At 37.0% G+C, this 13,563-nt stretch overlaps 1 protein-coding gene and 1 non-coding gene across 5 annotated transcripts in view; both read right to left on the bottom strand.

Moving 5' to 3' along the window:
• Positions 1-13,563, bottom strand: part of LOC138691655 (zinc finger protein ZFP2-like) — a 49,930-nt gene that overhangs the window by 26,106 nt on the left and 10,261 nt on the right. For 3 of the 4 annotated variants that reach the window (XM_069813860.1, XM_069813857.1, XM_069813858.1), the window contains exons 3-4: positions 9,154-9,291; positions 1,001-1,083 (exon numbers count right to left, since the gene is read on the bottom strand). In XM_069813860.1, coding sequence (XP_069669961.1) covers positions 1,001-1,083; positions 9,154-9,291 — 221 coding nt within the window. Of the gene's footprint in view, positions 1-1,000; positions 1,084-3,543; positions 4,562-9,153; positions 9,292-13,563 lie in introns of those variants that run through there. The other variant, XM_069813861.1, reaches the window with a different exon arrangement.
• On the bottom strand, positions 3,160-3,236 carry TRNAH-GUG (transfer RNA histidin (anticodon GUG)). The gene has a single exon. It is a non-coding gene; the product is annotated as a tRNA-His (tRNA).

The raw sequence follows: 13,563 nt of genomic DNA, 5'->3' as shown, positions 1-13,563 counted from the left end.
ACGCTGGGGCAGATAAAATTGATTTCTTTTTTTCTTTCACTGTGGCAATAATGCCAAAAGAAGTGCTTATACAAATTTTGGCCACTCGACGGCAATTACGAGGACCGTAAAAAATATGTTCGCCAGGGGTAGTTAACAGAAAGAAAACACAATTTCATTAGAAAAATTTATTGGAACAGACACAGCAACTGAACTCTTTTTCAACATCCTCCCAAAGGGAATTGAGACATTTGTCATGTCACGGAGAGGTGCAGAGAGCTGTCAAATGCTGGTTCTCATCCCAGGGAGCCGACTTCTAAGAATAAAGGATACAGAAATTGATCCCATGTTATAACAAATATCTCAATTCCAGTCGGGGATATATTTACAAAGAGCGCAACAACTGCAGTATCTGTTTGAATAAATCTTTCCATGCTTTTCTTTACTGGTTTATTTAACGATGCCGTATCAACTACGAGGCTATTTAGCGTCAATGAGATTGGTGGTAGTGAGTTGATATTTGGCGAGATGAGGCCGAGGATTCGTCATAGATTACCTGACATTTGCCTTACGGTTGGCGAAAACCTCGGAAAAAACCAAACAGGTAATCAGCCCAAGCGGGAATGGAACCGCAACTCCGGATCAGCAGGCAAGCACCTTAGCCGACAGATCTACGTCAGTGGCTCTTTCCATGTAATTGTGCTTTTTTCTGTAAACGGTACCAGGGAAAATCACTTTCTGGACGGCCTCGTAATTGCGATCGAGTGGCCAAAATTTGCATAAGCACTTCTTTTGACATTATTAACATGGTGGAAGAAAAAAAATTTAACTTTTTATCTGTCCCCATCAGAATGTTTGCTTGTGAGCTACCCAGGAACTGTACTAGACATTGGCTCAATTTTTCCCTTTATATCCACATATCTCAAGTGGGCTGACAAGTCGTCAATGTTATATAGGTGCGATAGTTTTAATGACGTAATGAAAAGAAAGGACATTGTGAAGACTCGCACACAACACTCACCTATCGGTCAGAATGTCATTCTCCTCCATTGCAACTTCCAGTTTCAGCTCGTCCTTTACTGTGTCCAGGTCACATGACCTTTCCTGAAAGTAAAGAGTGAATAGAACAAAATGATCTTGCAATTTTATATTCGCAGTACATCGATTTTCATGACACACGCTTACATTTAAATCATATCGAGTCGAAGTAGAAATTTCAATAAGTGAAGGCAGATCTTGAAGCACATATATTGTGGGGATCTTCTGTTTCTAATGCCCTAAGATTTGAACTGTATTGTAAGAATGATCTCTCAGCAAATACTTCATTACCCAATAACAAAACAAGTCAGATCCACAATGTTAAAGAATTTTTTTTTTTTGTTTCGCAATAATACAGAGATGCCTAAAGAAAGTATACAAACTTTCACAGATGTTATGTTACATGGACTCTCAAAGTTTAACTGAATTACTGAGGGAACATGTAGTGTGATATTCTATTAAAAGAAAATGCTATTCACATAAATAACAGAGGCAACAATACAAATGGCAGGACAGTAAAAAAAAAAAATAAGGCTGCACGCTTATCACTTAAGAATAATATACTAGAGAACGAGGAATTTGCGGACAAAATGATTTGGTCTTATAAAGCAGAACATAAGCTGAATGATCGAGTGAATCACCATTATATACATTCTTTCTGAACCTCGCCATCTGCTATTGAATATTGTGTAATCAATGGCTTTTTTTAGTCATTACTTACTTACTTACTGGCTTTTAAGGTACCCGGAGGTTAATTGCCGCCCTCACATAAGCCCGCCATCAGCCCCTATCCTGAGCAAGATTAATCCATTCTCTATCATCATATCCCACCTCCCTCAAATACATTTTAATATTATCTTCCCATCTACGTCTAGGCCTCCCTAAAGGTCTCTTTCCCTCCGGCCTCCCAACTAACACTCTATATGCATTCCTGGATTCGCCCATACGTGCTACATGCCCTGCCCATCTCAAACGTTTGGATTTAATGTTCCTAATTATGTCAGGTGAAGAATACAATGCGTGCAGTTCTGTGTTGTGTAACTTTCTCCATTCTCCTGTAACTTCATCCCTCTTAGCCCCAAATATTTTCCTAAGCACCTTATTCTCAAACACCCTTAACCTATGTTCCTCTCTCAAAGTGAGAGGCCAAGTTTCACAATCATAGAGAACAACCGGTAATGTACTGTTTTATAAATTCTAACTTTCAGATTTTTTGACAGCAGACTGTATGATAAAAGCTTCTGAACCGAATAATAACAGGCATTTCCCATATTTATTCTGTGTTTAATTTCCTCTCGAGTATCATTTATATTTGTTACTGTTGCTCCAAGATATTTGAACTTCTCCACCTATTCAAAAGATAAATTTCCAATTTTTATATTTCCATTTCGTACAATATTCTCGTCACGAGACATAATCATATACTTTGTCTTTTCGGGAATTACTTCCAAACCTATTGCTTTACTTGCTTCCAGTAAAATTCCCGTGTTTTCCCTAATCGTTTGTGGATTTTCTCCTAACATATTCACGTCATCTGCATAGACAAGGAGCTGATGTAAACCGTTCAATTCCAAACCCTCTCTGACAGAAACTGACCTATACGAACTCTGTTGTACGTTTCACTGAGACACATTTTAATTAATCGAACTAGTTTCTTGGGAATATCAAATTCAATAAGAATATCATATAAAACTTCTCTCTTAACCGAGTCATATGCCTTTTGAAATCTATGAATAACTGATGCAACTGTCATTACACAGAAACTAATTAATGGATAAAATTCCGTTCATCAACGGGTATCGAACTCAGGACTCTCAGCTTGACACGATCAGTGCTATTACCATCTGAGCTATGCCAGGACCCAATCCACAGTGGGGGGGGGGGCCGGAACTCCCCTCCTTTGTATTGTCACTGGCTACTACCTGCATTTTACACATATATGTCATCTATGTAGGACTTTATGGCCATTTTTTAGTAGATTATTTTACTACGCTTAATCAACATCTGAAGTTATTCAGCGTCTGAATGAGATTAAGGTGATAATACCGGTGAAATGAGTCCGGGGTCCAGCACCTAAAGTTACCCAGCATTTGCTCGTATTGGGTTGAGGGAAAACCCCGGAAAAATCTTAACCAGGTAACTTGCCCCAACCGGGAATCGAATCCGGGCCACCTGGTTTCACGACCAGACGCGCTAACCATTACGCCATCGATGTGGGCTTTGGCCATTTCAACAACAGTTTTAGATCACTGTTAACACTGATATACCAGGTGTTTCAGACCAACCGTATCAGGTTTTATTCTTCCAAAAATTATATGATACTGTATATTTTGGATTTATTAATTTGTCCCACAAAATAATCTCTGTAATGTTGACAATTTTTGAGGAGAAAAATTCGTTCTGGCGCCGGGGATCGAACTGGCGTCCTTGGTTCTACGTACCAAGCGCTCTGACCATTGAGCTACGCAGAATTCAATCCACAGCACCGGATCGAACCTTCCTCCTTCAGTCAACATATAAGCCTAACTTGGAGTCAGGCTACAAAGGGAAACACTGAAGGAGGAAGGTTCGATCCAGTGCTGTGGATTGAATTCGGCGTAGCTCAGTGGTCAGAGCACTTGGTACGTAGAACCAAGGACCCGTGTTCGATCCCCGGCGCCGGAGCGAATTTTTCTCCTCAAATATATATGACACTGGTTATTCATTAAAAAAATTTTATAACCAAAACCTATGTAAAGAGTCGATTGGTGATAGTATCATTTCCCTTATGAAACCGGAACTAGGGGTACCTGTGTTAAACTCCGAAATTTCAAATGAGAACATAGATCATCGAAGGTTCCATTGGAAATTACTTGCAAAAAGAAACAACTTTTTTTTTCTAATTTTGATTGTTTACCCACAAAGCAAGTAAAATGGTATCTTCTTAGAAATGCTGCACATTGTTAATGTATGTATACTCTTCATAGTAATTGTACAAAATGTTCGTGCTAAACTATGTTCTGATTTCCTACTAACATCCATGATTGCACGGAGCACACCATCAGAAGAAAATAAATTTAATTTACTCTCATCACTCTATAACACCTTACACCAGTCTCTAGTGTTCCATGTTTGTTACATTTTTGCAAACTCTAACCTTGCCTGCCTATTCTTTTGGATTTATGAGTGGTTTTCGTGATGGTCGTCTAACATATAAATCACCAGCTACCAGGCGACGTTTCACAGTAGACACATGCAGGTTCAGTCCATGGTGCCGCTCTAGATCATTCCTAATTTGTCGAGCTGATTTTCGTGGATCAGCAACCGACTGCTTACAAATCATTCTGTCCTCACTCACTGTTGTTTTTCGAGGACGACCAGACCTTGGCTTATTGTCTACTGACCCTTCTTGTTTATGCCGTCGACTCCACACACTTACAAGTTGTTGTGATATACCAAAATCTTTAGCAACACTAGACTGCGATTTTCCCTTCTTCAAAGCGTTTAAAACAGCTTGTCTCACATCCACAGAGTATTCCTTTTGTTTTGGCATGTTTGCAATGGTCTGTACAAATAAACAAGCATTGTCTAAATACCTAAACACCAGTATTTAATGTATACCATGCCACCAAATTAAACCACAAAATACATTTATATTTTTACTAGTGGCTTGTGCAGCAAAAGTTGCAAACTAAGTTCATTTGACGTTCAAATAAAACATTTTTCAGATTTATTTTCAATGAAGAATACCAGACATTCTGAAAGTTATTTGCTTCCATAATAATGAAACATACTCCCTCTGAATGTTTTTTTTCTTGAACCTATACATCTTCAGTTTTTTAGTTTGAAAGCGAAAACGCAAGTAACAATGTCAGGACAATCATTCGGATTTTCATGCGGGAGTAAAACAGTAGCTAATTCAGGTCATTGTGGATTGTAGGTGAAAGTTAAAAAAAAAAAAAATATCAGGTTTTCTCTGCTTTCGAACAATAGACATAGCATCTTGGTATAGCTGCTGCATGTTTCGTAAACTACCTTGAAATGTAGGGAGCAAAATCATTTTATCCTGCTAAGAGATCTTGCTGACAACCCATCACCGTAAAAAGCAGCTTGTTATGAATCCCTACAATACCTTTGGGGAGGCCGAGACGTAGATGGGAGGATAATATTAAAATGGATTTGACGGAGGTGGGATATGATCATAGAGACTGGATTAATCTTGCACAGGATAGGGACCGATGGTGGGCTTATGTGAGGGCGGCAATGAACCTTCGGGTTCCTTAAAAGCCATTTGTAAGTAAGTAAGTAAGAGATTTTGCTGAAATGATTCGGAGACTACAAAATCTTGTAGGCCTCTCATTTTATCAGTAAGTATACCTTTTGGTCTTTCCTTAGGAACTGTAATTTTTGCGCTCTCTCGAGCCAATACTGAAGAGAATCACGCATATAAATATCTACACCACAACGCCATTATATATATGAAAAAGACCCAACCCCACTTGATTAATAACTACAAAAGTATTTGATTTTTAATAACAATATTATTATCTTACGTAAGTTTTATAATTTTCAGTAATATATACTATATATACCATATAGACGCCACTCAGTAAATTATAGAAATCAAGATCTAATTTAAGATATTCTCTACATTTACTAATATAACCCCAAAACGTATCACTTTCATATCATCAATATAGCATTAATATGTATGATCAATGAAAAACAGTCACATCATGGCATTAACTATAATAATATTTCATTTCTAATGGTATCAAACCACCTCAAGTTTTGTAGTTTTTAATATCCACTACACAGCTGTACTCAGAAAATTACACAGACCTTTAAATTAATTTTAGCAAGTCTTGAAGTTTTTAATAACCAATTTAATTTGAGGTCTAAATATGTCTGCATTCTTGCAGATCATGGCCTTCGTGTAATATTGTTTACTATAGTGTGTGTTTTGTTTTATTCTGAAATGAAATTACTGACGACAGATGGATTTTAGAAAATAGGAAACTTATGTTGAAAAATTGACATTTCACTGAAAACTCCTATTTTTCTGAAAACTTTGGGTTCCAAGCTTCAAAATGAGGGGTCATTTATTATAAACCGTTCGGCCGTTTTTCCGTAATTTCCATTACCAGTTCAAATTATATACATAGATTCTATGAACTTGCCTGTTTCCTAAATAAATAACCACAGCAATATGACGCTATTCATAGAATGACACAGCTCTATGCTTTGCGTCGTTTTAACTGCATGCAAACAGTACTGACAACATAAAACCTTAACTACAAAATACTTCGGAAAACGTATTATGTGTATTTTTTGTGTTAAATTTTACACTACCTCGTTAACATGTTTCGGCCTGATATCGGCCATCTTGAGAACTGGTTGTTCCTGGTCTTGGCACCTTTTGTTAGTGTTTCCTGAGGGGGTGTGTTTGTGTAGTGTAATGTGGAATCAAATAGTATGTGTGTTCTGAAATTGAGTTGTGTGTTGAGCATTTATTTCGATGTATTTTTGTAGTATTAATAGTATTTATTTATTTAACCTATTGGAGATAAGGCCGTCAGACCTCCTCTGCCCCTCTACCAGGGGATTACAACTATAATATGAACAATAAAATTCCAATTAATATTAAATTTACAATTACAATTACAATAAAAATTAAAGTACGACAAGATTACCTAATTAATGAAAGCTAGACATTTTATCATAGAAGTTAAGAACAAAGAATATTTTTCTATTTACTGAATTACAAATTAAACCTAGAAAAACAAAATTCTATAATGATGAAATTACCATATATTGAAATATTTTGTGATAGATTAAGAGAACTATTTACAAGAAACCATGTCTGAACGAGTCCCAATTACTGACCAAGTGCCTAGTAAGTTTGCGTTTGAATTGAATTTTATTTCGACAGTCCCTGATGCTAGCAGGTAACGAATTCCAGAGTCTTGGCAGGGCTATTGTGAAAGAGGATGAGTATGAGGAGATGCTATGGGATGGTATTGTTAGTATTGTTTCATGGCGAGAGCGTGTGTTCAGATTGTGGTGGGAAGAAAGGTGAGTGAAGCGAGACGACAGGTACGAAGGAATAGAAGGGTTCAAGATTCCCAAGAGAAGGAGAAGTGAATGTAAATTTCTTTTCTTATCTAGTTTATGCCAACCTATTGCTTCCAGGGATGGGGTAATAAGATTATAATTCCGAACATTGCTTACAGAACGTACACACAAATTATGAGCACGTTGAAGTTTCGTTTTTTTTTGTCACTGAAAAGGTCAGTCAGTAAAATGTCAGCATTGTCAAAATAGGGAAATACAAGCGTCTACACGAGGGACTTTTTTAAGCAAGAGGGAAGATGAACATTTATCCTTTTTAGCACATGGATAATAGAATATATACTTTTCTGCAGGTTTCTGTAATTTGCATGTCCCAGTTGAGATTATTATCCATGTGAATGCCAAGATTTTTTACCGAAGAACTGAGTGCCTATATATTTCGTATTGTCCTAGTGTGTTTAGTTTCTGGCTTTTTGGTTGTATGTGTAGAATTTCCATGTCTGTGTTGATAACTCTCTACAACAACAACACAGACATGAAAATTCTACACATTCAACCAAAACGCCAGAACAAATGTTAAATGTTATGTTTTATTTAACGACGCTCGCCACTGCAGAGGTTATATCAATGTCGCCGGATGTGCCGGAATTTTGTCCCGCAGGAGTTCTTTTACATGCCAGTAAATCTACTGACATGAGCCTGTCGCATTTAAGCACACTTAAATGTCATCGACCTGACCCGGGATTGAACCCGCAACATTGGGCATAGAAGGCCAGTGCTATACCAACTCGTCAACCAGTTCGACACGCCAGAAGATACTGTAATACGAAATATATAGACACAAAAACACATCCAACTAAAATCCTCAACACACAACTCAATTTCAGAACACACACACTCTTTGACTCCACATTACATTACACAACTCCACAGGAAACACGAACAAAAGGCGCCAAGAACAGCAACAAACAGTTCTCAAAATGGCCAATAACAGGCTGAAACATGTTAACGAAGTTGTGTAATCAATATATATATATATATATATATATATATATATATAATACTTTTCAGCGCTACTGTAGAACCCATAGCATGGATGAATATACATAATAGGATGCGAAACTTACTGAGTTTCCCGCAACACATACTAGAGGCGCTGTTGTAGAAATTGATCTTGCTGCCATCTGTTTGTGGGAGGGCGTTATTACATCTAGCAGCGCACCAAGTAGTGAAAAGAGTAACTAATTATTCCATGCATTTAGCAGCGCACCTGGTGACGAAAATGGCAAACTGTGCATAAAGTATTCTCTCCCACCCTCATCGATATTCAAAACTAACCCAATTTAAAATAAAACATTTACATTTTTATTCCTCACAGCATCTTCTACTAAAAATTCTTACCGGAGCCAACAGGAAGATAAAAGATACGATCTATTTTACACTACCCGATTAAAATATAACCAGACAGAGAAAAAAAAATAAAGCAAAAGGTTAGATAATTCGGATTGTATTCTTTGGGTATTTATTGTACAGCGCAATGGAGAAGTCTGCAAGAACTACTTAGATAGTTAAATTTATTATATTACTATTACTTTACAATACATTCAGCAACACTATTTTTACAACGTCCATAAACATCACTGTTTAACATACACTGCTTATACACACACCTATCACTTTATGTTCACTTATTAGCAAGTTTCTGTCTGCCATCTCGTCTTCTCGACTCTCGAGCAATATCTCGAATGGTTAAATAGAGAACTCTGGGTAATGTATCCAACACGTAGTTCTAATGTACACCACCTACGACGTTGGGCGCTGATCATCTTATTTCAGCCCCCCACTGCCAGATGGTGCTGACTGCAGTTTCGCATCCTATTATATATTTATCCATGACCATACTTTAAATTTAGAGTACTATGAAAGAAAAGTGTACCGTATATAATTTTGCATAGAAAATATTAATGGCTTTACCATATGCTATATCCCTAGAGGTTCAATGACATAGTAACTGTTTACAACGAAAAGATTACAAGACTAATATTGAAAGGAGAACAACCGGAAAACCCTATGGGATTCACACACCTCAGCTTTGCACTTTGTCGTAACAAAATCAGTTTGCACTGCAGTATCCTCAACTTTAATTTCCGATGTGAGTTCATAGCTGCGGCTGACACTTTCTGTCTTTATTCCAGTCACGTGGAAATCCAATAAATTCCCTTCCTGCAGAAAACAGAGATAATCATATGTAACGTATAATACAGCCTGACATTTAAGTCGTTTCGCAGTAGTGGAATACACGATAACCCACTAAATAAGAGGAGTGTGGTGGTAATCCTGGCTCTGTGTTAGCATTAGCATAAACAACCATTCACAAATGATTATCATTTAGCAGCGATACTTCAATAAATTTAATTATCAAACAAATGGAAACATAATAACGGAACAGTAAACTTCAGAATAATAGATCTTTAAAAAAAATAGGGCAATAATTCTGAATTCACACCACACGAGTATTTTTCCTCTATAGAGTTTCGTTTCTTTCACTACATACGAATTTTTAGATGGCCAAATTCCGGTATTTTGAGAATTAGTGTAATGCGACAGGTAAAACCAGGCTTCATCTGTAAAAACGTAAAACATTTCTAACCATGTGCCGAATCTGCAACCATTCACAGTTATGAATATGCTCCGTGTGGTCGCAGAATTTGCTGTTATATCAAACATTTGTAACACTGTCGCAACACACTGAAACAAGCAGTCCAATACTGAACGTTAATTGGCAACGCTTATTACAATAATATTAATAAGTTTAAAAAATGCTGTTATATTTTAGCGACTCAATTTCTGCAATCCAATGTGTGTTATGTGTTATGTTTTATTTAACGACGCTCGCAACTGCAGAGGTTATATCAGCGTCGCCGGATGTGCCGGAATTTTGTCCCGCAGGAGTTCTTTTACATGCCAGTAAATCTACTGACATGAGCCTGTCACATTTAAGCACACTTAAATGCCATCGACCTGGCCCGGGATCGAACCCGCAACCTTGGGCATAGAAGGCCAGCGCTATACCAACTTGCCAACCGAGTCGACTCTGCAATCCAAGCCAAAGCTTCAATCAATATTCTTATAAATTCCAAAATCGTATAAATTCAATCATCCATATACACACTGGCAAAACAAAATAAAAACCTCCAAAATCGCAGAAATTCAGTCACCCATATACATAATGGGAAAAGAAAATAACTACTTCCAAAATCGCTGGAACGTAATCATCCATATACATACTGGCAAAATAAAAAAACCCTTCAAAATGGAAGAAATTCAATCATCTATAATAAAAACCTCCAAAATCGCAAAAATTCTATCAACCATATATATACTGGCAAAACAAAATAAAAACCTCCAAAATTGGAAAAATTTAATCATCCATATACATATTGGCAAAATGAAATAAAAACCTCCAAAATCTCAGAAATATAATCATCCATATACATACTGGCAAAATAAAATAAAAACCTCCAAAATCGAAGAAATTCAATCATTCATATACATACTGGCAAAATAAAACAAAAACCTCCAAAATCGCAGAAATTTAATCATCCATATACATATTGGCAAAATAAAATAAAAATCTCCAAAATCGAAGACTCAATCATCCATTTACATACTGGTAAAACAAAATAAAATAATCCAAAACCGCTGAAATTCAATAATCCATACATATAATGACAAAAAAACTCCAAAATCGCAGAAATTTAATCATCGTTATACACACTGGCAAAACAAAATAAAAACCTCCAAAATTGTAGAAATTCAATCATCCATTTTACATACTGGCAAAAAAATAAATAAATACAGGAAAATCTGTATCTCCAAAGGATCCCTGTCCATTGTGGTATTATGGGCAATGAGATTGCAGATTGTTTGGCAAAGAAAGGAACTAAAATATTACAAGTACCCTTGAAAATGATATCTTATCACAGTGCCAAATTGTTCATACAAACACAATTTCAAATCAAAATTCTAAAGAAATTTCAAGAAAACAGTAATAATAAATCTTGGTCAGTATTGATTACTGAAAAAGAACATACCTATATCTGATTTTCCTCGAAAAGATGCAGTAGCAAAATTTCGAATGCTAACTGGCCATGAGTGTTTAGCAGCACACCTGTTTCAAATTGGAAATTTTGGTTCACCAGAATGTATCCTGTGTAACCTAGAAGACTCTTTGATGAATCAAGAACATTTACGAAAATGTCCAGTTTTGGCATCAAATCTTCTGGATTCGGACTCTAAATTATTCTGGGAAACTAGAAGGCGAATGGAGAACTTCCAAGTGCCTGGGCAATAGATAGTAGTACCACAGTCTAGAATATACAATCACGAAGCTTGAGTTGTGAGGGTGCTAGGAACAATAGACTGTGCTGGTACTATTTCGTATTGTCTCTAATGAGCGATATCAGCGATCCTAGTGGTGAGCAACTATCTATGGATGCATATTTACTACGTATTGAGCTTCGTGACTGTATATATAACCCATCTGAGGAAACATTGCAGTTTTCAGGTGAGGGCGCTCGTGTATTGTGAATGTGATCCTCTCAGTCTCGATGCATGGCGAATCAGCTGGAGAAATATTGGTACAGTCTGACAATAGAAACATCAACAGCTGTTATAATCAAATACTATTACCAATACCACACTTGAATTTACTTTTTCTGTCATATGTACGGTATATACACGTACAGTACCTTATTCCAGAAATAGCTGTATGCCCGACGCAGAGGCCTCAATTTCATCTGCATTATCAGTTGAACTGCCTTCGTCTGTCCTGCTACCTGGCCTATCATAATACGTCTCATCTTCATCACACTCTTTATCACTACTCATGTGTATTACTATCCCTCCAACTTCCTCTTCCATTAACGCTACACGATGCCAATATTCGTCCCTGATATGTTTAACAGATTGGCAGCATTTTAACCAGTCTTCTTTGGTGGTTTTGCATTATCTAACACAACAATGCCGTTCCTTTAACCATTTATTATAATTTTCGCCGTTCATTTCATCATGATAATCTGCAGAATAAGATTTGGAGTCAAATATCAACTCGGCCTCTTCTACGAATTCCATTTCACCATCGGCATGAACAACAATAGCCCTATACCCAACACTTTGGTTTACATGCATACCTTGTACTTCATCATGCTGCCAAAACTTCTATGCGGTATAATGAATATGGACCCATGTTTCATCTGTATAAACAATTGGCTTCTTTGGCCCCTTTTCGTTTTGTTTTAGCATTCTCAGGCATGCTGCACGACGTGCAACAATGTCCGACAGCTCCATTAAGACATATCGTATGTTTTTGCATTTCTTAAATTTGTATCCCATGGATTTCAGCAGTCTCCAGAATGTATCTTTTCCTTAATAGCATTCATAAGCTTGCTTAGGGTCGGAATTTCTTTATCTCTGCTCATAAAACTCGAAAAAAGTTCTGCGGATGACATATTTTTCAAAATCATCAAGTACAATTTTCTTTGAATGTGGGCGGCTTTTACCAGACGTTGGAAATTGTCCTCCAATGCGCTTTGCTTCCTCACCTCCTTAGCTATAGTATATTTTGTTCTTTCACTCTTTCCCACTGCCGTTGCTGTTCTTTTCACAGCGTTCGTTAATGGAATGATAAGACCTTTCTTTTTCTCTTCTTTACAAAATTTTAGCACATTGTATATAATCTTCCGCTTTGCGTAACGTGTGTCTCGGAGTTTCCATTCGCTCTTGTGTACAGACACACTTCCGATACCTACTAGCAAACTGAACGAACTGAACTGAGGCATTTCTTTACTGCAGCACTGTGCATAGTACGTCAGAACAGGGCATCGATCGCATGTTTATGTTCAAGCTTACTCTACCTGTCATCTGCAATGATTCTTCAGAGATACTATACTAGACTGTGGCACTACTGCCACAATGGGGGAAGGTAAAGTTTTCATGCCTTTGAGAGAGGCTAAAGGAAAGTACAGACTTCTCTGCAAGTATACTGACCGCCATACTAGCTACTGTAGTGTGGAGAGACTAAAAGATCACAGTGTAGATTACAGGGATGTGATTCCAAGCGCTATATGCTGCACTCTGGTCCTCATACTGGGGGCTGATTGCTAATTAAGGCAGATGCGAAGTACGGAATAATAAAAACAGCTTATGACATTAACAGCTACATATGATACACAAATGATAAATGTTTCCTTCTAGAACTTAGCAATATATCGTAATTACGCGTCTGGAAGAGTACTAATAATTGAAGTTTAAAAAAATCACTGTACTGAGTCTGTATTTATTTTCTCTGAATCGAAATATCTGAACATACATTCATGAAACACATACCAACTGAAAGAAGAAAAAGCGGTGTTACTGACACGAATAACCTAATTATTCTATTAATATTAGATGAGAAAAATTCGCTCCGGCGCCAGCAATCGAACCTGGGTCCTT

The sequence above is a fragment of the Periplaneta americana genome, chromosome 16 (assembly GCF_040183065.1).
Source record: "Periplaneta americana isolate PAMFEO1 chromosome 16, P.americana_PAMFEO1_priV1, whole genome shotgun sequence".
NCBI lineage: Eukaryota > Metazoa > Arthropoda > Insecta > Blattodea > Blattidae > Periplaneta > Periplaneta americana.
This window is presented reverse-complemented; position numbering and strand designations above follow the sequence as displayed.